This window comes from Cavia porcellus, unplaced genomic scaffold, assembly GCF_034190915.1.
Source record: "Cavia porcellus strain 051 isolate PalLab524CR breed Dunkin Hartley unplaced genomic scaffold, mCavPor4.1 scaffold_4, whole genome shotgun sequence".
Lineage (NCBI taxonomy): Eukaryota > Metazoa > Chordata > Mammalia > Rodentia > Caviidae > Cavia > Cavia porcellus.
In genome coordinates, this window is record NW_026947487.1 from 60696167 (window position 1) to 60722054 (window position 25888).

The following is a 25888-nucleotide window of genomic DNA, read 5'->3' on the forward strand; positions in this document are numbered from 1 at the left end:
GCATATTACAGATGACATTAAGCATATGAAAATGCTGAACATCATGAGTTACCAGGGAAACCCACAATGACTTATCACCCCATATCTTTCAGAACAGCTAAAATTAATAAGGATAACAACAAATGCTGCTAAGGACGTGAAAATATGAGCTTATTTATACTATCGATGGTCATGTAAAATAGTACAGTCACTCTGGAAAAGTGTAACAGTTGCTTTAAAAACTAATCATGTGAATGCTATTTGAGCTGCATATCTGAACATTTATGCCACAAAAATGAAGATTTGTGTTCCCTCCAAAAAACCTGTATACAGGGCCAGGGATTTAGCTCAGCAGCAAAAGCACCTTGCCTGGCAAGCACAAAGTCCTAAGTTTGATCCATGGTACAGAAAAAAAAAAGAAAAGAAAGCTGTACACAAATATTTATAAAAATGTTTTTTTTATGAAGCCTAAAAACTAAAAAGAAGTAGGTGCATCAATGGATAAATCAAACAAATAGCGGAACATTTATAATATGGAGTACTATCTATAACAAAAGGAAAGAAACCACTGATGTACAAAACAAAACAGAACTTCCAGAGAAATACACTGAGCGGAATAAGCTGATCTCAAAAAACTCAATTCTATATAACACTCTTGAAATGACAAATTTAGAAAATGGAGAACAGATTAGTAGTTGTCAAAGTTAAGGAGGCAGCGGAAACATGAGAGGGGAAGCTGTGCTCTAGTGAAAGGGCAATGTGAAGGACCCGTGTGCTGACCGGGAAGTTGGGTATCTGGACCACACTGTGTCGGCACCCACTGTGATGCTGCACTGTAGTTTAACAAGATACTACCACTGGGACAGAGTAGCTAATGGACAAATAACCTTTCACTGCCAGACAATCTATAATAATTTTAAGTGTTTGTAAATCATAAAAAAAAGTTTGTAAATCATGAAAAAGTCCTTTTATTTAGAAATTATTAATAAATTCCAAAACTCAGCAATAAAAAAAAATGGTCAAAAGATTTGCACCAAGGATGATACACAGATGAAAAATAAGTCCATGCAAAGCTGCATGGAATTACCTATCACTAATGAAATGCAAATCCAAAAAATCACTAACAATAGCACCCATTTTACTTAGAAAGTGTAGTGGAAAGTAATGAAAAGCATTTGAGTGCATAAAGATCTGTATATGAATTTTCATAGCCACATGACTCATAATGGCCAAAAACTAGAAACCACCCGAATGTCCATCAGTAGGTGAATGACTGAACAAACTGGAGTACGTGTTAGTAATGAAGAGGTCAAGAATGATGAATCAGAAAACAAGTAGGCTGAGTGCAACAATCCAACCCCTCCCCGCTCCAAAAGAGAAGTACATTCAAGTTATTTCACCGATACAAAATCCTGGAAAATGTATGAGAGAAAGATGATCCCTTATTGCCTAAATTGGGGTGAAGATGGCAAAGACAGAGGGAGCAATCCCAAAGGACATACTTCGGGGACAAGGATATGGCCACTCTCTGGACGGTCTCATGAGCGCACAAGTACGTCAACACTTGGCAAACTCACACATTAAATCTGCACAGCTCATTGTATGCCAACTGTATCTCAAGAAAGCTGTTCAACTTTTTTAAGAAGGTGGCTTTTAAAGGTTAAAGGAAGGCAAATCTTGAATTTAAAAAACTGCACAAGGATACAAAAGAAAGTAAGGAAACGAGGACCAATATCACCAGGAAAAGTTCTCACTAGATACCTTTTAAAAGTTCTGTGCAACTGAATGTACAGTGTAGTGACACCCTAACCCCCAGAACTAGCAAAAGACACAGACTGAGCTGGGAAAGCAGAAGCATGCCATTTAGGGATGCCGCTAATTGATATGCTTCACCACAGCAACTTCAGGAGCCTGAACACAGTGTCCTGTCATACGCGTCAGCATTTCAAACAGCAATGAAGAGACGGAAACTTATAGCAAGACTAAGATTCCTCCATCTTTCAGTCTAAAGTATCTGGAAGCCAACAGTAACAAGCAATTGACTGGGAAGAATTCTTTCCTAATCTCACCAGCTGTTCAACTGCTCCAAAAAGAATCTTCCTTAAATGCTGGAAATATTAATTTTGTCCTACAAATGAAGGTAATTGGGCAAGAAAGAGAAACTAAGCAACTAAAGGAGACACTATGACTCTTTTTTTCCCTCAAGAAAAGAATGTTAATGATGACATGAAATAGAGATGAAGATTTATTCAATAAACTAATTTTTATTTAAACAACTTTAGTTTTTAAAGTCTGTTTGCAAGCTTTATTTTGTTGGCCAATAAGTATAATTTATGTATTATGTTATAAAAGCTGGTATCATTCTTAATTAGGTCCTATTCAGGGTTTATGAATGCCAAGCTTTAAAAGAAAGAAACAAAAAGCATTCTTCTCTCTGCTTGTCCCTGTTCTCAGCCAGCAGTGATGTCGACAACCACTGATGTAGAAGAACACAGTGCCTCACAAATGACTGCCCGGGGAGTCAGGTCACAAATTTTTATTCTTTTAATTTGTATCAATATTTAAATAAAATATACTTATAAATGCCTTTAAAATAAATACTGTTAAAGAAAAATTCTTTGTTAGATTATATTAATTTCTATCACAGGAAAAGCAGAAATGGTAGTTCTGTTCTGTTCTGTTCTGTTCTGTTCTGTTCTTTCTTCAAGTGCTACTGCAGGACCCAGGATAATTTACATTTCAAACCAAATTGAGAGGTAGAAAACATACTCAGAAAGAAATACAGCTGTAGAGTGAGGGGGAAAAGCACTTTAAATCTTTATTCTACAACAAACCAAGAAAAACAATCAATTATACATAAGCCAACTTTGTATTTCAGTTATTTCTTTCCCTCTTTAATGATGACAGTGGTATCTCCAGTTTCCTAAGTTGCTCAGTATAACAATGTAATAAACTATATGCAGCTTTAAAATGCAAAATTCAAATAAATGCAACTAAAAGTCGGTAAAACAGATAGTTAAACTCAACATAAAATGGGTAAGATTTTGAGCTTTCAAAAATATCCTTTGAACACTATCAAAAAAAAAAATAATACTTAAATAGGAAACCCAGAAAGTTATTTGATTTGGTGTGAGAAGTTACATTTAACTTTGTGATTCTGGCAAAATATTATTAGCCAAAATTGTTTATCCCTTCAAGAATATATTAGGCAAAATTTTTACAAGGAAATCCCTTTACCATTTAGCTAGTTACCATCATAAAACTAGTGCAGCTATCACAATGTGTTTGAAACTGTTCTCAACCTTGCTCCACTGACAGTTTGTACCAGATAATGTGTTCTTGTGTCCCGCTGTGGAGTGTCCCATCAGATGTTTCTAAGCATCTCTGGTCTCTACCCAATAGATATCAATAGTATCTCCCACCTCAGGGTGACAAACAAAACACTGCAAAATGTCCCCTGGGAGTAAAATCACTACAGGTTAAGAATTCTAGGCTCCAATCTGAAAGAATCTTCTTATGAAGGTTGTATACTAACTCCAATGGCAAGAAGAAAAGGAGGGAGAGAAAAGAGGCAAACAAAAAACCTTAACAACTCAAAGGTAGGGTTTAAGAGACCCGTTAGAGCACTTGCCTAGAATGCCTGAGGTCCTAGGTTCTATCCCAAGAACCATGAGAAAAAGAAAACTGTTACACTATAAAAGGAAAATATTTCAAATAATAAAACATGGTAAAATTAAAACCACAAATGTCACCATTCCTTCCCAGGGAAATCTTCTCTTGAATAAATACCTCTATATCCAAAAATGTATACAACTGAAAAACAGAACTGCTGTGGTAGAGTGAGTTCCTACTAGACCATTTCTCCTGTAGATGATGCATATAAACTTTGACAAAATAAAAAAAATTTTTAAAAAAACCCCTGTATGCAGGCTATATTGAATGAAAAAAGCAGAAGATTATGAGGATACTCAAAAGAATAGCAGCACAAGGATACAGTCCAGAATTGTCCCACATACAAAAAGCAAAAAAACAAAGAAATCATGGCCTAATTGCAAAAATTAAAAAAAAAAATCACCACAGCTATCAATCTCTAGATGATAAAGATTTTGGATTTAACAGACAAAGATATTTAAAACAGCAGCCAGAACTATAGTACATGCACAAAGAAACAAGGAAAATATGCTTAAAGAAGAAATCCTTGATCAAAGAAATAAAAACTAGACAAAACAAACAAAAGACTCAGAAAGAAAATGTTAAAAAAAATAGAGCTTTGAAAAACATCAAAATACAGTATCTGAAAAAAAAAATTCATTGGATGATGCCATGGGGTTTGAATATGGTCTCTGTGCATCCCTCAGAAGCTCATATGCTGCCAATTTGGTCCCCAGTAGGGCAGCACAGGGGCGGCCCTTTCAGGAGGTGGAGCCTAGTGGAAAGCACTGAGGTCGCTGGAGAATGGGGGGGGGGGTATGGATGCTGGTCTTCGGAGAGTGCCACAGCAGCCCTGCTCCCGCTTCCCTCTCACAGGCCTCGCCTCTGCCTCTGCCATGCTCTCCCAGCAGGAGGCCCTCGGCAGAACCAAACAAACAAGGACACTCAATCTTCGATTTAGAGTTGGTAAAAGTGTACGCTAAGTAAAACCTCTTTTCTTTATAAATTACCCAGCCCTTAGACAATGTCACAGCACTATGAGGATCAAAGGAAGGAAAGTCAGCAAAGTTGAAGATGGAACAAAAGAAATCATCTCAAGAACAGTGAGGAAAAAAACTGAAAAAAGTTAAAACCTCAAGGGCTTGAGAGATATTAAAAAAAAATTTTTTTTATCGGTACCAGGGATCAAACTCAGGACCACGCGCTTGCAAGGCAGGCGCCTATGCTGCTAAGCTAAATCCCCAGTCCCTATTAAAAATTCTAATGATATTAAAAATTCTAATGGATAGCTAATTGAAGTCATAAAACCAAATGGGGCACAAAAAGCATTTGGCTAAATAAGTGCTAAAATTTCAAATTCAAAAAGTTTAACAAAACTCCAAGCAAGATACATACAAAGAAAAAATATACTAGACATATCATAAACTTTCTAGAATATAAAGAGCAAACCTCTAGCTTACCTAGAGGGAAACAAGAAGTTACCATGATGGCTATTTAAGACAAGGCAAGAAGGCAGTAAAAGCAAAAATAGTTTCTTTAAAGGTGGTAAAAATATTCTAAAATTGAACATATGACTTCTCATATCTCCTAATATGCTAAAATACTTGGAAATGGATACTTTAAATAACCAAAAATGGATGTGAAATAATTCTCAATAAAGCCACCTTTTAGAAGAATCAATTGTATTTTTACATATCAGTAAAATTCTACTGAGAATTACACTTTATTTCATAACATATTAAAGGGTATACAGCACTTGGAAGGCTGAGGCAGGAGAGCTGCCATGAAAGGGAGGCCAGCCTGGGCTACATAAGCAAGTTCAAGGCCAGCCTGCTCTACACAGCAAGACTCGGCCTCAAAAAAACACACACACACACAAGCTCTTCGTGGAAAAAATTATAAAATTTAGTAAAATGAGATTAAATATATGAATATATATGCAATGTTCACAGGTAAGATGTTTTAATATAATCAAAGTATCAGTTCACTTCAATTTGTACTACAGATTAACTGCAATTCCAATCAAAATCTTCAAAGAATTCTCATGTTTGAAAAACTAATAGCTAAATTTACAGTGAACAGCCAAGGGCCAAGAACAGTGAAGATATTAATTAAAGGAAAAAGAAAATAACAGTAAGAAATATGTATTCTTAACAGTTGCCACAGCCTCTAAGGCTGATAAAAAAGGGCAAAAGTTCTTAATGTAGGAAAGGAGACAGATTCCTATCTATGAATAAGTAGGAAACTGACTTACAGCAAGCATGGCAGTCAAACTGTGCATCTGTACCCGTACTGTATATCGAACACAAAATCAAAGACGGATAACAGACTTACAGGGGAAAAGCAAATCTTTCAAAGTTTTAGAACACAATTTAAGAGGACTGAGATGTAGCACAGTGGTAGAGCACATTCCTCTTTGCAAGTCTATTTGCAAAGCCCTAGATATGATACCAAGCATGATTAAAAAAAAAAAAAAAAAGAACAGGAAAATTCAGAATGGCAATTAGTTGGGACTAGTGCTGCTAGTATTAAAACATAAAGATGCACTAAGCACAATGTGTTAGTTACTGAGGCCTGGGGAGACAGAATAGAAACTCCAAGATACACCAAAGTATACATGGAAAAACAGCACAACAAAAGTAACACCTGAAACCAGTGGGAAAAAAGATGGACTTTCTAACAGATGATGTTAGGATAGCTAAGTGCTTATTCAGGAGACAGGAAAAGAAATTCAATCCATATTTTATATTATATATTACCTAAAATAAAAATGGTTCACAGATGTATATGTAAAAAATAAAACCACAAGATCACTAGAGGAAAACACAAGGAAATTCCTTATAATCTTAGAGTGACTCAAAATCCAGAATCTAAAACACAATGGATAAATTTAATTGTGTAAAAATTAAAAATCCTGCATGGCAAACACCACCAAAAGCAAAGTCAAAAGACCTGTACTAGATCAAATATACCAGATATAGAGGATAAATACTGTATGACTCCACTTATATGAGATACCTACAATAGGTAAATTCATGAAGACAGAAAATAAATTCTAGAAGTTACCAGAGGCTAGAGGAAGGAATGGGAATTATTTCTTCATAGGTACAAAGTTCCTGTCTGAGAAGATTAAAAAGATCTGGCAATAGATAGCACTGATTGTTGCTCAACATAGTAAATGCACTTTAAACTACTGAATTGTACACTTAAAAAATGGTTAACATAGTAAACCTTATTACATAATAAAAAAATGAGGTTTCTAGATAAATAATTTTAAATGGCAAATAGGATGGAGAAATAGAACATTTACACCTCATGTCTCAAAAGTTCACCCCACTAATATATAAAGAAATCAAAATAAATAAATAATTTTTTTAAAAAAGAAGCAACTAATGATTAAAAAAACACCAGTACCCAATTTAAATATTGACAGCAGAGATGAATAGTTAACACCAAGAGAATTACAAACTGCCCTTAATTATATGAAAAGATGTTCAACTATGCAACTTAAAACTATACTGGAATATATTTTTCACCTGTCAGATTGGGAAAAAAATTAATAATATACTCTCATAGTAAACCTGTATGAAAAGTTATCCTTGTATTCTGCTGGTATAAATAATTGCTATAAACATGACTGAAAGCAATCAACAATATCTATAACACTAAAGATCCGTGCACCCTTTTATCATAAACAAGCCCATTTCTAGGAAGTTACATGCATACATATGTATAAGGTCATTGTAGCAACACTGTAGAATAGTATAAAGTATGAAACAACACAAATATTCATTGAAAGAAAGTTGATTCAATAAATCATAGTATTGTTTTCCATACAATGGAAAAGTGTACTCTGTAAAGAACAAGACGCTGGGCATGATGGCACATGCCTATAATCTCTGCACTTGGTAAACTGAGGCAGGAGGCTCACCATGAAATCAATCCAGCCTGAGCTATACAGTCAATCTGAAGCCAGCCTGAACTAACACAGGCTGAGTTCCTCCTGTATCAAATTGTGCTCCCCAAAAAAACAAGAACCATCTCTCTATTCAAATATACAAAGAGCTCTGAGACATTTATTATGAGAATAAAGCAAGAAGCAGAATGGTGTACCTGTGTCCTTTTTATATTAAAGTAACGACAGAAATAAGAATGTGTATTATAAAGAAAATGGAAAGTTACACATAAGAAACTAATAAAAACAGTCACAGAGGATGAATGAGGGAGCAGTTGGGATGGAAGAGATAAAAAAATGGAAATAAGACATACTTTTGAAAATTTCAGTCATTTGAATGTATTTCCCATTAAGACTGCTTTAACAACTCGATTGGGATTTCTAATCCTAGGATATACCCACTAGTCAAAACTCAAATAATACAATGCACATTAGATATACGATTTCTATCTCCCCAAAAAAAACCCTTAAGTACTTATTTCTAGTTAATTATATACATGTTGAACTATTTAGGAGGAAGTGTTCTGATGTCTGTAATTTGTTTTAAAATGTATAAAAAAGATTAATACATGGATAAAAATGAACAGATACACACTTAAGTGTCAACTGTGAGAGCATAAAATGCAAATTATAAAATTCCTTCAACTTTTCTATATTTGAAATTTTCTAATAAAACATCTTACAAAAGTTTTAAAAATAGAAAAATCACAAAACAATAAGCAGCACAAAAATAAGCAGAATATACAAATAGGTATGACACAAATGTTCCATAAACATATGAAAAGTAGTTCAACCCTACTTGTAACCAGGGAACAAGTTCAAACCATCTTGAGATACTATTTCTCAGTCATTAGACTGGCAAATTTTTAACCAGTACCAATACTGAAGAAGATATGAAAGTAACCCAAAACACAAACATGAGAAAGGGCCACTAAACTGTGAAATATTCACAAAATGAAGTCTACTATGAAGCAGTGATACTGAATGAACTATCAATCCTCGTATCCACAGAAAAGAATCGCAAAATACATTTTAAGTAAATGATACAAATATGTTTCTATTTATATTAAGTTCAAAAACAAGCTAAACTAAACAATATATTATTTAGGCACAGAGACATGGTAAAACTATGTATAAAGGAAATTCTTAATTAAAAAAATATCAAAATAGTACTTACCTCTGGAGGGTTACTGCAATCATGAAGGAAAGACACGTCTACAGTTCCTAACATACTTATAACATTCTATTTCTTTCTTTCTATGTTTATTACTGTGTTTGCTGCACATAATAGCTCTTTCTCGTGGAGAGCTGGTCCATGCATTCACACATTTTAATTCTTCTTACTTCCCTTCGCCCTTTTGCCTCTCTCAAACTATTTTCACACTCAGTTTCTCATGATTCCCACATTGTTGACAGAAAGGAAACTGAGGTCTAACACAATTCCCAGTCTCACCCACAGAGAACCCGCTTTGGTTCCTCTGGGAAAGGCCCTGGATTTTGCTTCCCCAACAAATTCCTGGGTCACTCTGATGCTGCAGATCCAAGAACCACTCGCCAAGCAGCAGCGCCCTTAGAGGTCCTCTAGGCTTTGTCTTAGTCACCACTTCATGCTGTAGTGGTGACTTTCTCACTTTCTCAAAAAATACATCACTTTCTCAAAAAATATTTCCTCTTTTCATCCTTATGACAATTAGAATGTTTCACAAATTCCAACCGGAAGTGGCTTAGATAAGAGAATTTTATCATTTTATGTAACGGGAAATCTGAGCAAACTCAGAGTTGGTTCTGTAATGTTCTATTTCTTAACCTTGATGATAAGATACATGAGTTTTCATTATTACTCTTCATACATGTTTGTTATACCCTCTTGTAAATATATTCTACATTTCAACATAAAAAGTTTCTATACCATTACACATCTCAAGGATTTAAAAAGCATGCTTATAATAGTAAACATTCAAATGAAATTGTATAATAGGCATCTCAGCCTTAAAACACTCAAAACCAAAATCCTGACTCTCCGCACCGCGCTCCCAACCCTCACGTACACCCTCGCTCTTCTGCTCCCTCCACATCAGTGAATAGCCCCTACAGCCCTCCAGCTGCTGAGCTGAACCTTGGAGTCATCCTGGATTTCTCAACTCCTACACCCAACTATGTACAAGTAATTGTTCAATTGGGGGTTTTGGTGCTTTTTGTTTTTGTTGTTTTCTGAGACAGAGTCTCACTATGTAGTTCAGCATGACCTTGAACTGACCACATAGTTCAGGTTGGGCTCAAACTCACAGCAATTTCCCTAGCTCTGCCTCCCAAGTGCTGGGATTATAGGCGTGCAACACCATTCCCTGCAGTTTTTTAAATTATACCTAAAACCCACTCACTCTCACTCACCTCATCTGATCACCTTAGTCCTCCGTTTTGCTTTGTACTACATCCCCAACATCTAAAAGAAGCTTCAGTGAGGGTTTAACAATATCTGAATGGACAACCTTTCAGACTGTTGCTTTTTTTTTTTTTTTGGAGGGTGGGATATTTTGAGACAAAGTGTTACTATTAGTCCAGGTTGGCATTGAACTCACTATGTAACCCTGTCTGGCCTCAAACTTGAAACAACTGTCCTATCTCAGTCTCCAGAGTGCTGGGATTACAGACATGTATCATCATGCACAGGTTATAGTACTGCTTTTTTAAATAATAATATTCATTTTAATACTGAGCACAACCTCAATTCGTAATACCGTAAGTTATGTTACCTACATAAATAGACATAAAAAGTAAACAAAGTAGCACTTTTAAATAAAATATGAAGCATACACGTTTTTCCCTGAATATAAGCCCCTTGTTTCCAAAGGGAAACAAAGAAATTGCCGAGTTCAATTTGTAAGATTAAAAACTGATTTTGAAATCAAGGAAAGCAGAGTACATCAGATTTTTCCAAAGCCAAACTAAAATAAAGCTATCATTTGAATTTCATACCTTCTACTAAATTAACGTACTCTTCCTGCAGAGCTAAAAGCCATGTCAAAAGCATATCCTCGCTCTGTAAAACAAACATTTATGACTTGCCTCACCAACAGAGAAACAGGAAGGGCATTTGGCGTGGCTGGTAACCTGAAAGTTCATCCAGTATTACTGCTTTCATTTTTACCAAACAACAGAGGGCCTGAAATGACCTGTAGAAAACTGGAAAGTGTTGTGTCAAAATGAACAATTGAAAAATGCTAGAAGGAAAAATAAACAATTTTAACTGGCCTGTTCTGTTTTGATCCTTCCTACAGTAAAACTCAGCTTTTACAGAGACAAAATACATCTCCATGGAAACAGGATGTGAGACCAAGAAATATGGTTTTCTTTGCAGGGTTTCACACAGCAAGAATATACATAGGTTGGGGGTAGGGGAAGTTGCTGAACAGCACAGCTTGACAGGTCTGGATTTGAGTTCCAACTCTACCATTTACTCTGACCTAAGCACTGTTATTCCTACTGGACCCCCTAGTTGTTGGCTGTTTGTTTTTTTAAATCAGCAAATTGGGGATTATTTGGACCTACTTTATAAGATTATCAAGAATGTAAAAAAGCACAGGTCATCTAATTCAATACCTGGTGTATTTTTGGTACAGTCTACCTGCATGTTTTGGACATTTTATTCCTAAGTGCAGAATGTGTAATAAGCATTAGCCTCTCTGCCTTTGTGAGTTTGCTGTATCAGCCTATCACTGGGACTTCCACCAACAGCAGGGGATGGCACTGCTGATACTTTTATCTCTGGAACCTGTCATGTCTTAATAGTAGCCATTAGATGCTTTGTATATGAGCAAAATAAAATATGTTTAGGATTTTTTAATGGAAAATTGAACAATCTGACTACAACTAGAAAGAATTTTCAAAAAGAATCCTCTCCACAGTCAACTAAACAAGATGACCATTTGCTATTTAAAGGCTTCTAGTTTAAACTCAAGCTTTTATTCCAATAGGTATCAATTTACTGTAGTTTCTGAAATTTCTAATTATCAGAATAGCTAAGAGATGAAAAAGTGAAAGATAATATATAAATGTCACCCCTCACAACATTTCTGGAAATAAAAATCTTTACTGTTTTCATTTGGGCTACGAAAGAATTAATTCCTTAACATAAAAGTCAAATTCAAGATACACATCTTGAAGCACATATTTATATTTTTGTGATAAAATACATTTAGACGCTCTGCCTCACAAATACATAAAACATAAAGAAACATACCTGGGATAATATCATTGATGTGCAAGAGAATTGTACTTTCAACACTTGCAAAACTACAAAGTTGAACTCCATCAAATTTTCCATCCCAGTTGCCAATAGGGTTATCCTAGAAATTATATAATAAGATAAACTTTGAAAATCTACTCAATAAAATGTAAATATGAAAATACATATTTTCCATAAAAGGTTCCTCTAAAATATTTTATGATGAATTTTAACTATTTTGCCTAAGAAAAAGAAGATATTAGACATAATTGCCATAGTAATTAGGCTTTTTTAATTTATTTTGGGGGAAAGAAGAACTAAGAACAACCAAGTTATAGTAAGCCCATAGATAAACAAGGAATCAGAAATGTCTTTCATACTTCATTGGACAATAAATATTAGTCTATGGAATAGACTCATCAGAGGCTTAAGAAGACATTATTTTCATAGGGGGATTTATTATTAATACACCATGTTACTCAGAAACCTGCTCAAAAAGATGATCATACCTTTATATTCACTGAACAATTAAACAATTCAAATTATTACATGCCTTTCTTTAAAGCCTATTTTTAATTATTGTTTTGTCATTTTATGAGTATGCAAAGATTTCTTCCAAAATAGATTTTTCTGTTTCAGTCACTGATATTCCAATGTAGTACTGGCTAGCACAGTGCTGTTCACGGAGCTAGATTAATAGGTGGTTCAGGAAGATAACTGCCTTGAGTACCAATGTGTGCAGAATCCTGAAAAGTCCCTGGAAATCAAAATGTATGAAGGAAATTGCATCTGTTTACAACCAGTGCTTGCTAAAGATGGATCAAGACAGAGGGAAGAGCCAGGAGACCACACAAAGGCAGGAGCAGCACAGCCTGGACAAACAAGATGGTCTCAAGGCTGCCGTCCACGGATGTCAGCCCTCATGGGCTTTAGCCAAACTTGGGGCCAACCCAAAAGACCTGAGGAAAGGGAAGAGTCGTCCAAATAACCAGTGGACCTCCTTCTCCAACATTCCTTCTACTCAGCCCATAATTTTTCCTCTAAAACACTTAAGTTTTAAAAGGAGTTCTTTATTTTGGCTTTAACTTCCCATAGTAAAAGCTCAGTAAATGTTGGTTTAGTACAACTAATGAGTATCAAATAAACTTCCAAGCACAAAATAACAAAAACAAATGTCAGAACACTCTCACCCTACCAGTCTATTCAATTATTCCTGAATAGGCAAAAATGATTACTAAAATCACTGCCATCATGAGTACAAAAGTCTATTACTCACATCCTTTTCTAATTCATCCTAGTATTTAATGATTCTGTATGAATCTCCTTCTTTATATCCAACAAATTTTTGCCATATTTTCAATCTACAATAAAAATGTTCTCAGCCTTTTTCATCTTGTTCTTTTGATGTCATGGGTATAATTCAACATGTCATGCTGGAATGTATTCATTATTAAGTACAATTATAAAGTAACATTAAAAATGATTGTCATAAACAAAAGGATAAATACTTCATGATTCCACTTCTATGAGCTACACAGCACAGGCAAATTCTAGGAGAGCGGTTAACAGCGTGTGGGGGCAGTAGGTAGAATTTATTTAATAAGTACAGAGTTTCAGTTTAGAAGGATGAAAACATTCTAGGTATGGATATTGGTGATGGTGTAATGAGTATATACTTAATTCCACTGAGCTGTACATTTAAGAAGTTAAAATGGTAAATGTTTTGTTATGCATATATTTTACCAAAATAAGAAAAAAAGTCATAATAAATGATATTTCATGAGCATACTCTTCAAAAGCAGTATACCTTTCCTCTATTGAAGTATGTTCTATAAATGATTTTTTTTTTTTAAGCCAGGGACTAAACTCACCACCTCATGCTTATCAGGCAGGCACTTAGGGCACTGAGCTAAATCCCCAGCCTATAAATGATTTTTTACATTATTCATTAAAATCAGTTCAGTCAATAGAATTTTGTGAAGTATTACAAAAAGAAAAATATATATTACAAAAAATATTTTCAAAATAAAGAAATATACGACATATACTTGGGTTTGGTAGGGATTTTTGGGTAAAAAGTTATTGTTTTGTTTTCTTTGTTTTAGCCATTAGTCAGTTATAATAAGAGCAAATGTAATTCTGCACCTAGATTCCTATCCCATTTCGGTGTTCCTTTACCAAAGATAAACTAGAATATGTTCTTTAAAATACTCCAAATTAGTCCATTTTACATATTCAGTGTGTTCAGTGTGTACCTAAATTGCCCATAAAACTAATACATATATTCACAATGCAAATATAATCTAAAATTTTCTTACCATGTCCACACCAACAAAATATCCTAAGCTCTCTTTTCCTGGCAAAACATCACAGAATATAACTGTTCCAGATTCTATAGTTTCTCCAACTTTCAAAGAAACTCTGGAGTTTATTTCCAAAGGGGGGAGTTCAACCTGCATTGAGTCCACTGGACCTGCATAATCACTTTCCAGTCCATTGTCGTCATCTTCTATGACTTCTAGCTTGTCCAGTGCAACAAATACTCCACAATCTTCATCACATTGAAAAAGCTGTTTCCCTTGATATACCCCATCAGTGAAACCTTGTCCACGACCTTCTTCCTAGTTTTTAAGAGATTTTTTTAAAAGATACAGAATAATTATCCACAGGATAAATGACCTATTCTAGAGATTTCAGTGAAATTACTTTGGAAAAATGCTAAACAACAAATATAAGAAATGTAATGACTAGTAGTTATTGCTGAATCTCTATGATCTTTAAAACACAGAAAAAGGTAAATCTGACACTGAAATAAAATTAGCTGCTAATTTCGAATTATAATTAGATAGAATTGTAATTATACAGTTTGGTTGGATTTTCCATCAGGATTCGAATATTACTTTTGTAATAAAAAGGAAGATGTACTTTAACAGCAATGTTAGTTCAGTTACTGAACTAACTACATCCCCGCCACTGTGCTAATCGTATATCAAAATCAAAATAACACTACAAATTGTATACTATCATCACCATTTTAGCAAGGGGACACAGATTTAGAGAAGACAAACAGGTTGGTTAAGTCCAGCTACTAAATAGCATAACTAGCAACCAAGTCTCCAATTTTTTTACTGCTTATAAAATTAAATCAAGGAAATAAGGCATGAAATTCTAGTCACAAAAATGTCAAAATATACTTTACATTTAAGTTCTTGAAAATTATAGTAAATGTGGAAACATTCACAGAGTTCTTGGGTTTCTTTTCAGTAGAACAACTTTCAAGTTGATTTCACATGTATTATCAGAGACAACTATAAGCAAGTTCAAATTGCTGCCACTTACTTTTTAAAAATCTTATTTCTAAATTGTCGTCACTTAATAGCACATATTAAAGAAGTGAGAAACCTACTCAGATAATGTCACAAGATCACAATTTCTGAAGTATTGCTCACTTTTTAATAAAAGCAATGTTAATATCTCTTAGATAAGAAAGTTTGGAATAACTACATGATCTATTTTTATGTTCTCACAATAATAGGCAGTTTTTAACAATTTCCAAGCATAACACTTACATCATCTCAACATTAAAAAGTAAATTCTGGGACTGGAGGTACAGCTCAGAAGTGGAATGCGTAGAATGCACAAGCCCCTGGGTTGGCACCCCAGCCCTATATACGCAAATAAATAGTAAATCCTAAAGACCATGAATATTAAAAATTACTGAAGACTTTGGGAAATTTTATTTAGTGTTTAAAGAGGAAAAATATGAAGGTACATACAAATACACAGACACAAATACACATACATGCACATGGTCCACTAAACAGTTCTCAAACTTACCAGCAACTCTACTCCAAAGAATATCCCCGACACCGTCCTCTCTGCTAATAAGGGTCCTCTGAAGCGCACAACTCCTGGAAATTTCTCTTCCCCCGATCGCAGCTGCACTTTCACAGGGCAGCCCACATCTACCTGGAGGCCTTTAGTTAGTCTGCTTCTGTTTTTAAACAAGCTGAGCCTCTCCTCACAGTTGGTTATTGCCAACAGTAATTCTGTGAATTTTTCATTTATTTCTACAACATCTTTTTCGTCAACAAACAGAACTGCATGAGATTGCTCTAGGATTTTTAATCCAATCTGATTTTTCTTGCCTTTGGCAGAAGGAATCCTCGAATGCCCCACAGAGCGGTCTTGAATATACTGTCCTATACTCCCTTTTGGTACTTTAAGGAGCTTTTGTGTCTGTTTGTCTGTAACACTGCATTCTTGAAGAAGCAAATAAAAAATCCGCTCTTCCCAATAGGGTGAAGTAACTTTTTCTTGGCTCCATAAGCCTGAACTCATCATGATAGTAACTTTAGAACATTAGCTCAGAAAAGGGACCACTAGTAAGTTTGTCGTAATATTGCAAAAGATAAATTCACTGACAGTCCCAAAGTATGTTTTTAGCAATTTGGTGTCCATGCTGTAAAGACAGCAAATCAAAATGCCTGGTAAACAAGCAAAAATAAACTTTAGACTTCATTCTACATAACCTAAAATAAAGTTTAAAGGCTTTTAAATTTTTCAGTTGACCAATACACACACATGAACTATTTCCAAAAATACCTAAAAGGGATAAAAAGACATATATAACTTGTATCTATTTCAATTGTAATATTTAATTAAGGAGATCCAATTGCAAAGTATCTTCAAAGACAATATAAGAATTATTGTTTCCAAGGTTTCAAAATTTATAAAACCAGGTTCTAGCAAAAATTAAAAGGTTGCCTCATATACATATTCTGAAATTTTATATTTAAAAAGTAGCATATTTCTTTGGAGACAGGGTCTCACTGTATAGTCTATGTTGGCCTTGAACTCGGCATGTAACCCAGCTAGCCTTGAAATCATGGTAATTCTCATGCCTCAGCCTCCTGAGTGCTGGGATTATAGGCATGCCCCACTACGTCCAGCAAAAGTAGCAATTTTAATGGATCCTGCCAAAGTTAAACAGGTAAGCTGCTGCATTTCAACAAAACACACGTAAATCTTATAAATAAAAAGATTATTTCTGAACATGGTTTAAATTAAAATTTACATTAAAAGTTGGACATCTTTTATCAATAAAAAGTTATGTCACAATTTTAAACTGTAACCACAACTAATTATCTATTTTTGTAATGGAATATTTTATTTCTAACTTAATTTCATTTCCTTGGTCTTATGCACTTTGTTTTTAGACAGGCAAATACTAATCGTATTCATCATAGTTATAATTTAATTTTTCTCAATCATAAATATCAGATACTAATAAAGATTTGTGCAGCATCAAAACTCAGACCATGTAACAAAGATACAATTTCAGTAAAGTTATACAGAATTGTAGGTGTTTATATCAAGTATAAAGTGCTTTTATAGCACTATTTTAATTATATCCAATGAAGGAATACATAAAAGATTTTTCAACTTCAGATTTTCATTTGAAATTTTTACAAAAATAGTAATTTTTCACGAGGTAGACTTTCTCAAGCCTGTTTTAATAGATGGTTGGACAATTTCATTAATTCAAATTGATGACTTCATTATTTTAACAAATTAGTTTGCTGAAAATAATAGCTCACACGTATTCTCTGTTACAAGAATGTGGCTATTAAGTTTCTAAATACAGTACTTACTTCATCTTTGAGATGGAGGTATCCATTTCCATTAACCTAGCTAAAAGCAACAACTGATATCGCTATCATATTTATTCAAGTCATTCTTAAAGAATAAACACCTCAAAAACTAAAGAGCCAAACTGTAAGTTTAGTCATATAACTTAGTGATCGAAAAATCTGGCAAATCTATACACAGGGTAACATTTCTTTTAGAAAGCATCACTTGGTAATGAAGTGTTCCACTATGGTAAAGGTTTCACAGGTCTGACCTGTGCAATCCATAATGAGGCACTGAGGTTACCTAAGGCAGGGTAAGAGTCTGGCGCCCTTCAGACCAACAATGCTGAAGTACTTGTGTCACAACTTATGAGGACACAAGCAAAGGCAGGTAAATGAAGTCAGTCTCTTTTGTCTTCTTTTTTATATTTATAATGTGCTTGCTTTAATTCCACTTGAGGGCACTGTCTACTTCAGCCAGCGTGGAATCGATTTATATCTGCCGCTTATATAAGACACCTGTGGCACCTTACTCTTGGCACCAATAACAAAACCCCTTAAAAAGTTGCTTAAGCAACCAGTGAAGCCCTTAATTTGGCTCTATGCCTACTAAGATGCTTTTAAAATGCCAACAATTTTCAACAAGGATATTATTTTTTCTTGGTCACTGAATCATCACTAGGAATATAAATTATTACATGTGACTCTAAATATGGAAGGCTCTTGGTTACTCTGTTAAAGGGCTTTAGGTAATGCTTTCTGTGCTGCTGCGCCTGCTTTCTATACATCTACAGTTCTCTTTTGTAAGCAGCCGTTTTCTGTGGTTTCCTGTGGCATGCATTCGACTCTGTTTAGAGCCTGGTTGCTTTCCTACTTATTGCTTTGGACGGGTCTGAGAAGCTGGATAAGATATGTTTCTTTACAAAAAAACAAGGCAATAATAGCCATAGAGGAATATATAAATTCTGGAAGAGTCTTTAGGGTTAAAGTACAAAGGACATGATGCAGAGGTATTATTTTGTTTGCTTCCAGAAGGTGTAAGTAGTCAAAAAGCAACATCCAAAACAATGACCAACAACAGTTTTGGTTCTTTTTAAAATGTACAATATTTTTTCGGTCAAAACTTTTTCTAAGGGATAAAGCAATTTTATTTTCAAAAGAAATTCTTTTTGTAAATTTCTAAACATGATTACCTTCAAATTAAAACCAGAAACTTCTCTGAATCTTAGTAATTATTTATATGCCAATAAATGCTACTCTGCTGGTTCTCTAGCATAACAATTCATATCACAATTTAAAAGTATAAACCATAAGTGCAATAAAATATCATCAAGATAAAACTAAATTGTTATATGTAATGCTTTGGGACACCATATTTTAAATGAATTTGATTGCAAAATTGCTTTTTGCAGCTTACTTAAAGGCAGCAAGCCACAGTGAAAACTGATATAATCAGCTGGCTTATAAAAAGGTGGATGGCAATAATTAGTAGTTTTCAAGTACTATTTTTCAACCATGAACTACACAAGGTCTACTTTTGGCTACCTTCCACTAGAACAAGCAAGAATGAGCTTAGAATCAATAGGATGGGTCACATTAGACAACTAGAACAGCCAAAGCAAAAGTTATAAAATATTTAAAAAGCATTGTCCAAAAATAAAAAGCATGTGGCCATTCCTTTTTTAGAGAGAACACATTAAGAACAGGTTTGAAACTATCATATTAAAAATTAATTATCTTTTTTTGCAACTCATGGAGAAAGTTGAATGGGGAACTTTATGGCCCTGGTCTAGAGGTACATATGAAGATAAATTTAATGATTAATATTCTCAAATATCAGTATTACAACAGAAATATGCTAACATATATTCTTCCCACTGAATATAATACAATGTCAACATTATTGAGTTTGTGTGTTAGAGGGGTGGTGATCTCACTTTGTAGTGCAGGCTGGCTATGAGCTAACTATGTAGCCCAGGCTGGCTTTGAACTCATGGCAACCCTCATGCCTCAGCCTCCCAAATGCTGGGATTACAAGCCTGTACCATCACACCTGGTAACAATATTCTTTCAGAGGACAACCCACAACAGTTAAAATAAAGAAGACCAAGCAGTGAAACTGGCTGAATATAAAGCAAAAAGATGTAAATCCCACTGTAAATAAGTTCTGATCTATCAGGAAGGCTGGCTTATAGATTTAGTATTTTGATGCAGTCAGTACAGTGTAGACACTGAAAAACACAGAAGCTTTAAGATCAGATTACTGCTTTCAACAAATCATCCCATTTCATCCAGCCTCTCCCTTTAAGCAAAGATCACAAGAACAGTTGGACAGCCCAAGAAACAAGAAGCACAGTCAAATTCAAAATCAGGATAGTGTGTTGGGGAGGGGATCAGTGCGACAGGAGAAAACCTCACTTGTATTCTCTTATTACTTTGTAGTCTCTTATTACTTTGCAGGTGGAGTCACTCTGAGGGTGAGTATATCACAAATGACTCATCTAAGTACTATCTTATTTCAGGCTGGATAAGTGAGTGATCATCAATATCTTCATAATTACTGTTAAGTACTGAATGAAGATCCCAGAGAGTTGAAATATTTAAGCTTAAAAAGCATGCTGAATAGAAGAGCTTTCTTTTGAGGACACTGAAGATGCAGGAACAATTAGTGTCACATAGATCCGAAATCATATCTGTTATCTGAGCTTATTGATGGTCTGGATTCAGATTAAAAGAGGATTTAACTGTATTACAATAAAACGATGAAAACAAGATTAGTTGAAGAGCACAAACTGATCAATTTCCTATGAATGAAATGGAAAGATGATCAAAAAATAAGCCTTACATAACAAACATTAAAGACTAGAATTACAAAGTTACACTTAGTACAAATGATCATTAGATACATAAAATGGACAATAGGTAACTTGTCTAGAAGATACAATATCATTTTGGTCTCAAGTTATCAGGGGATACCATTCATACAAACCTCACAGACAGATGTAATTCAAGAATTCTTGGCATCGCCTGTGATATCCTGCTTGTTCTAAAAACCACAGGAAGCTACCTAAATCCAAACAAAAATTACTACTAAAGTAATGCTCCACATTATAAATCGTAAAGAGGTAGAAAGGTTAACAGGAATACCCAAGAAAGAAGACAAGTAAGCCTTTTTCAAAATGCTTCTAGATAGCTACAATGCTTACCATTTTAAGAAAGAACATCTCTCAGTAAAAGAACAAGTTGTTATATTCTTATAAGATTCAACAGAAATATAAAGATTCCAGAACCAGAAAACAGACTGGCTCAGATTTAATATTCCTCACCACAAGTACACGTTCCCAAAAACAAGTGAGATTTATAAGGTTTTATTTTTAAAAAGTCCTCTTGAAGCTGCATGCTCATGTCAGAAAAATAAGGAACACTGCTCCCTCACTAGAGTTAAACCTAGCCAATTCACTCTCAAACTGTGAATTCCCCAATTCCCACTCCTTTGTACTTCCAAGGCCCAGACCAGCAACTTAGTTAACTCAACGTTAATGAAAATCAGAATGTCATTTCACCATTCTAACTGCCAAAAGCTTCCTCCAGATTAAAAAAGAAAGATTCAGTAGCTGAAGTATTTAATGATTTTTGCCTAAAATATCACTAGTCACTGGATAAATGGTCAATGTTCACACTACATCACTGTTAAAGAAAATTTCACAATTATGAAATCAAGTTGTTTTGAGATTCATTTGAAACTAGCTTCCTAGAACTCACCCCATGCATGACTCTAATAAATTCTGCATGAACAATGTAAAAACCCCTGACAAATTTAAGATTGCTGTGTGAAAATCAGGAACAAACTAAAATAACTTGATGAATAGAGTTATTACTCTTCTATTCTGTTCTTTATTAAAGACTTCCTTAAATCAAACAGAACCACAGCTTTGGCATGCTAGACCACAGAAATCATTGCTGCTCAATGTCGTTGTTTTATATAACAGGTGGCCTGGCCTTACAAGCACCTCAAAAAAGTTACCACCCAAAACAAGCTTTCTTCACAAGAATACATTAAAATTTTGCAGCAGAACAGCTGAGAATGTTCTGGGTATTATCAACATTCAGAGAACATGAACTTCAGTAAGAATTTCCAGCAAATCATTTTCTCTTAATACTGTTCTACTTCAAATCCACCCACTACCCAGTGGGAAATGGCAGGCTAAATTCTTAGGGCCATTCAACCTACTTGGGGCATGAGGGGGTGTACTGAAAACCAACATTTGAATCAACACCCTCTTGAGGCCTGGGTTTTTCTCTGTAAGCCTATGATGGCAAAATGAGCAATCTTATTCCAATTCCTAATTAGCACCAATTCAAAAGCAAGGTATGAACGCTCCTTAGCTTAGTGAAGGATACAACTTTCCAGGGAAAACTGGGGAGGGGAAGGGATGATGAGGATTTGGAGATTGCAAGGCCACAGGTTTGGTGACTGGATGAAGACAATCATCCTAAAACATGTAAATGCCAAGCAGTAGAATAGAAAAGCTGCCAAGTACACGAATAACCCTGTAGCTGGCCGGACTGAGCATCAAATTCAAGAACACCATCTCCCTCCAAGATTTCGACTTCCCCTCGAATCGCTAATTCATAATAAAAACGAAAAACAGAAAAGAAAGAAGAAACCTTGTCTGAGCAGGACACTGAAGAACTCTGAGTTGTGCACAAACCTGCCTCACCCTGGGAAGGGGGAAACTGAAAGAAAAAGCAGAACAGGCCATTAAGGCACCTAGAACCCTGACTTGCTCTTCCTGGATGAGTGTCACAAACATCCCCCCAAAACTCTAACCGATCCACAAGCCGCACAGAACAAACACGAAACACTACAACCTGGGGCTCTCGGTGCCAACGAGGGCCGTCAGGAGTCAGCCAGCAGTCCGTGCCTCAGTTTCCCCACCGGTAAATGGCTGGCGGCAAGGATGGACACTGAGTCCTGCGTTGCTCCCACCAAGCCCTCTCTCCTCCCGGGGTCCCGGGAGCTGCGACCACGCTCCCACAGACTCTGAAGCCCTCGCGGGAAAGCTCGGGGGTGGGGAAGCCGAGCTGACGTCACGGGCGCAGGACCCCGCGACCCCGGCTGGCTCGGGTGGTTCGGGGCAACTAACGGGCCGGCGCCCAGGCCCGCCGGTCACTCCGACGGCTCGAGGCGCCCTGGGGCCCTGAGAGGTGCCCAAAGGGTCTAGCCGCCCGCCGCTCAGCCCCGGCTCACTCACCCACCACAGACAGTGGGGCGTCGCTGCCCCCCACAGACACTGCCTTCCCTCCTGTGTCCCCGGCCAGCCCGGCACCCCATACCCACCGCCCTAGTATTTACCTCCGACGCGCGGGGCGCCGCGCAGCCTAACCTGCTACCTGGGCCCGCCCCCACCTGCCCCGCCTCCAAGCCGCTAAGGAGAGGGAGGAACGGAGTCGGAGGCGGCAACTGCCACGATAACCAATCGCAGCTCGAGCTGCGTTCCTGCGCGCACTCTGATTGGGTCTCTCTGTGACCTTCCTCCAATAGCTGCCGGCGCGGCGCCGGCAGAAGGGACTTTCCACTCCGTCAAGCTCGGTGGAGCCTAAGAGAAAAAGCAGAGGTCCGGGAAGAACCAAACGGGAGCAGGGAACCCTGGATGATTGGACCAAAGCCTAAGCAGAAGCGTCACCATTGGCTGACATGGGAGCTGGGGCGGGGCGCTGCACTCTCCTAGCTCCGCCTCCCATGCGCACCCCTGGCTCCTGCTTTAGCTGTCAAAATTGGGGTGGGAAGAAATCCAGAAGAGAGCTGGGAATAGTTTTCCAGAATTTCAAGAAAGAGTAAAGCTTAAGAATCACAACTAAAATAGAACCTTTGCTCTCTCAATTAGTTGCCGCTTGCGATGGAGAAATTATAGGGGACGCTGCGCCTCAATTTTCGCATCTGTAAAGTGGAGATCTTGTAATAGTACCACCTATCTTACAGGATGGTTGTGCAATGCTGCATTCAAGTTCCTACGACTCAGTAGAGATTTAAACTCTTCCCCTCAGAAGTGGCCTGGGAACTCTGCTGTTTTTGAACCTCTGTTACCACCTACCCCAGTCTGAAAAGGAGGTTTTCTAAGAATGGTGAAGAACGTGTTTCTGCACGCTACCTCACTCAGCCCTGCATCTCTGGCCACCAGCCAGGACATGAAGTGTAGTTCAGGAGCTTTCAATTAGAATAGGAGAATTCTGATTCCCTAAGGCTCTCAAAATATTTAAGAAATGCTTTTTATAATCAGCCCCAGAGCTTTGAAGCATGCCTTCCTGCACTGGATACTCTTGTTAATTAATTCGTTTTCCTTTGACATTTTAAGTACTAATTATGGGGGACGGTGATTAATACTGAGGAAGGAGGAGGGGTGTGTGTGTGTTTAATGACAGAAATTTCGCCAACAGAAAGTGTCATGCTTCTGGAGATCCAGGGAATTTAAACCAATGAGTACATAAAAGTAGTTACATGAGTGATTACTGAGAGTAGCCCTAAACAGGCCACCCTTGTCCCTTGCCATAATCACAAAATTAAATGGACATCTTTTGAAAACTTTAGCTTCAGTTGGCTCTTGTCTTTCCTTAAACCATCCTGAACCTGTTTCTCAGGCTTCCTGAACATCCTCCAGAAGGAAACAATATGATGAGAATCACCAGACCTGATTTGTAGTGTCCCTTAGGGAAAGCCATTCCCCTCTGGAAATAGATTCACTAATGAGCTAAGACTCTGAGATCACTCTGTCTGTCTGGGAGAAAACATCAGCCTAAAGACTGCTTTTGCTCAGCATATATATTAAGAATGAGGAAGAAGAAGTAGAGGAGAAGGAAAGGTTTTTGAATACTTTAAACAAAGTAAGCACCCTCATTTCTCCATTTGCCACGCACCTCACCATTTCCTATTTTATGCCCTTGAGCCACTTTTTCCTCTTGGTCCCTGAAGTTATTTGAGTTTCCTACCCTAACTACAGCACCTTTCTGGTCTTCTCTGATGATGGCCTCAGGTGCTTCTGTCTCTGCTGTGTTTGCAGACACCCTGCTCATCCCCTCTACCCCATCACATGTTCAATGAATCAGTGCCTTTCTCCAAAAGATAGGTATCGAAGCCAAGTCAGACAAACAGGCCTGTCTCAATTACCATCTTGTATGAATTATTAATGGCCGCCTAGAACCATGTTGGTGACAGTTTTGAAGCTGTATATCAAGATTCACAAGCCAAGAGAGGCCAGCCAGGTGTGAGGCAGGAGGGTAGTGTCAAAGTACTATTTATTATTCCCAGTGCTTCGTCACCCAGCCTCTCAAAGTACAGAAGGGAGATTAAAGGTCCAGGGGAAGGGCTGAGACCTGGATTCTCCTGATTCCAAACTAGGGCTCTTTAAATAAATTCTCACCTCTTTAAATGAATTCTCCACCTGAAGCACTCATTCTCTCTGCCTTCCAAATCTTCCCTTCATGTAGAGCCCAGCCAAAGCCCTGCCTTTTCCACGTTTTTCCAGATGCCTCCAACCCCCGTTGATGTCCTCTCCACATTCTCTCAGCCTGTCATACCCAGCTTAGCCGTGGGCTCAGTCTGGCAACTGGTGGTTGAGTTACTGAGCAGGTACCAAGAAATCAAGCAGTGGACAAAGGAGATGACACCCATGCCTCTAGCAACAGGTCGATTTTAAACAACTAATTACATAATTGCTTGCCTAATTACAGGCAAGGTGAGCTCAAAAGAACAACTCTGAGCTTGCCTAAGTGGGAGGGGGAGTGGGTGTCCAGAGAAGGTTTGGTGAGGAAGCCATCTTTAAGAAGAGACAGGAAGGACGTTGGCAGTTGGGGATGAGGGAGAGCACTTCAGACAATGGGAACAGGAAAATGTGGGACATGTTGAAGGATCTGAGAAAGGAAGGCCACCAATAATGTGATGCCAGAGGATAATGGGAGCCAGGGCATGCTTGGCCTTCACCCGAAGAGTAGTGGAACTTTTTGAAGGATTTTTAGCAAAATAGTGAATGTGACTCGCACTGTCTTGCCTCTTTATTGCACAGGATCCCAACCATAAAAGGAACAGAAAGAGATGGAATGGAATGGAATGGAGCCAAATTCCTAGGAGCCTCGTGACTGTAACAGAGTCAAAACTCCAGGAAACCTCAGTATCAGTGGTCTTGGTTCTGGATTAGGTCCCACCCCATCTTCCTTCCTACTAGCTACCTTAGGCTACTTTCTCCGTCCAGCCTCACAAAATCCTGTTTATTTCACACTTTACTGCCTGTATGACATTTCTACTGGAGACAGCTCAAAGTGAGGCCTGATGTCCCCCTTGCCCATTGTGATCCTTCTGCCTCCCTCCCCAGTGAATGGCAACTCCCTAGTTTTTACCCAGCCTCCCTTGGTTTCCTATTATTCCTATAAAGTGGGGCACTAAGAACAGCT

At 37.0% G+C, this 25888-nt stretch overlaps 1 protein-coding gene across 9 annotated transcripts in view; it reads right to left on the minus strand.

Moving 5' to 3' along the window:
- Nucleotides 1-22928, minus strand: part of Cyld (CYLD lysine 63 deubiquitinase) — a 58478-nt gene extending 35550 nt beyond the window's left edge. For 2 of the 9 annotated variants that reach the window (XM_063247133.1, XM_063247132.1), the window contains exons 1-3: nucleotides 15648-22770; nucleotides 14129-14431; nucleotides 11826-11931 (exon numbers count right to left, since the gene is read on the minus strand). In XM_063247133.1, coding sequence (XP_063103203.1) covers nucleotides 11826-11931; nucleotides 14129-14431; nucleotides 15648-16154 — 916 coding nt within the window. In that variant the 5' untranslated portion in view covers nucleotides 16155-22770. Of the gene's footprint in view, nucleotides 1-11825; nucleotides 11932-14128; nucleotides 14432-15647; nucleotides 22772-22799 lie in introns of those variants that run through there. The other 7 variants (XM_023560632.2, XM_005007119.4, XM_005007120.4 and 4 more) reach the window with 7 other exon arrangements.
- Between the last annotated feature and the right edge of the window lie 2960 nt (nucleotides 22929-25888).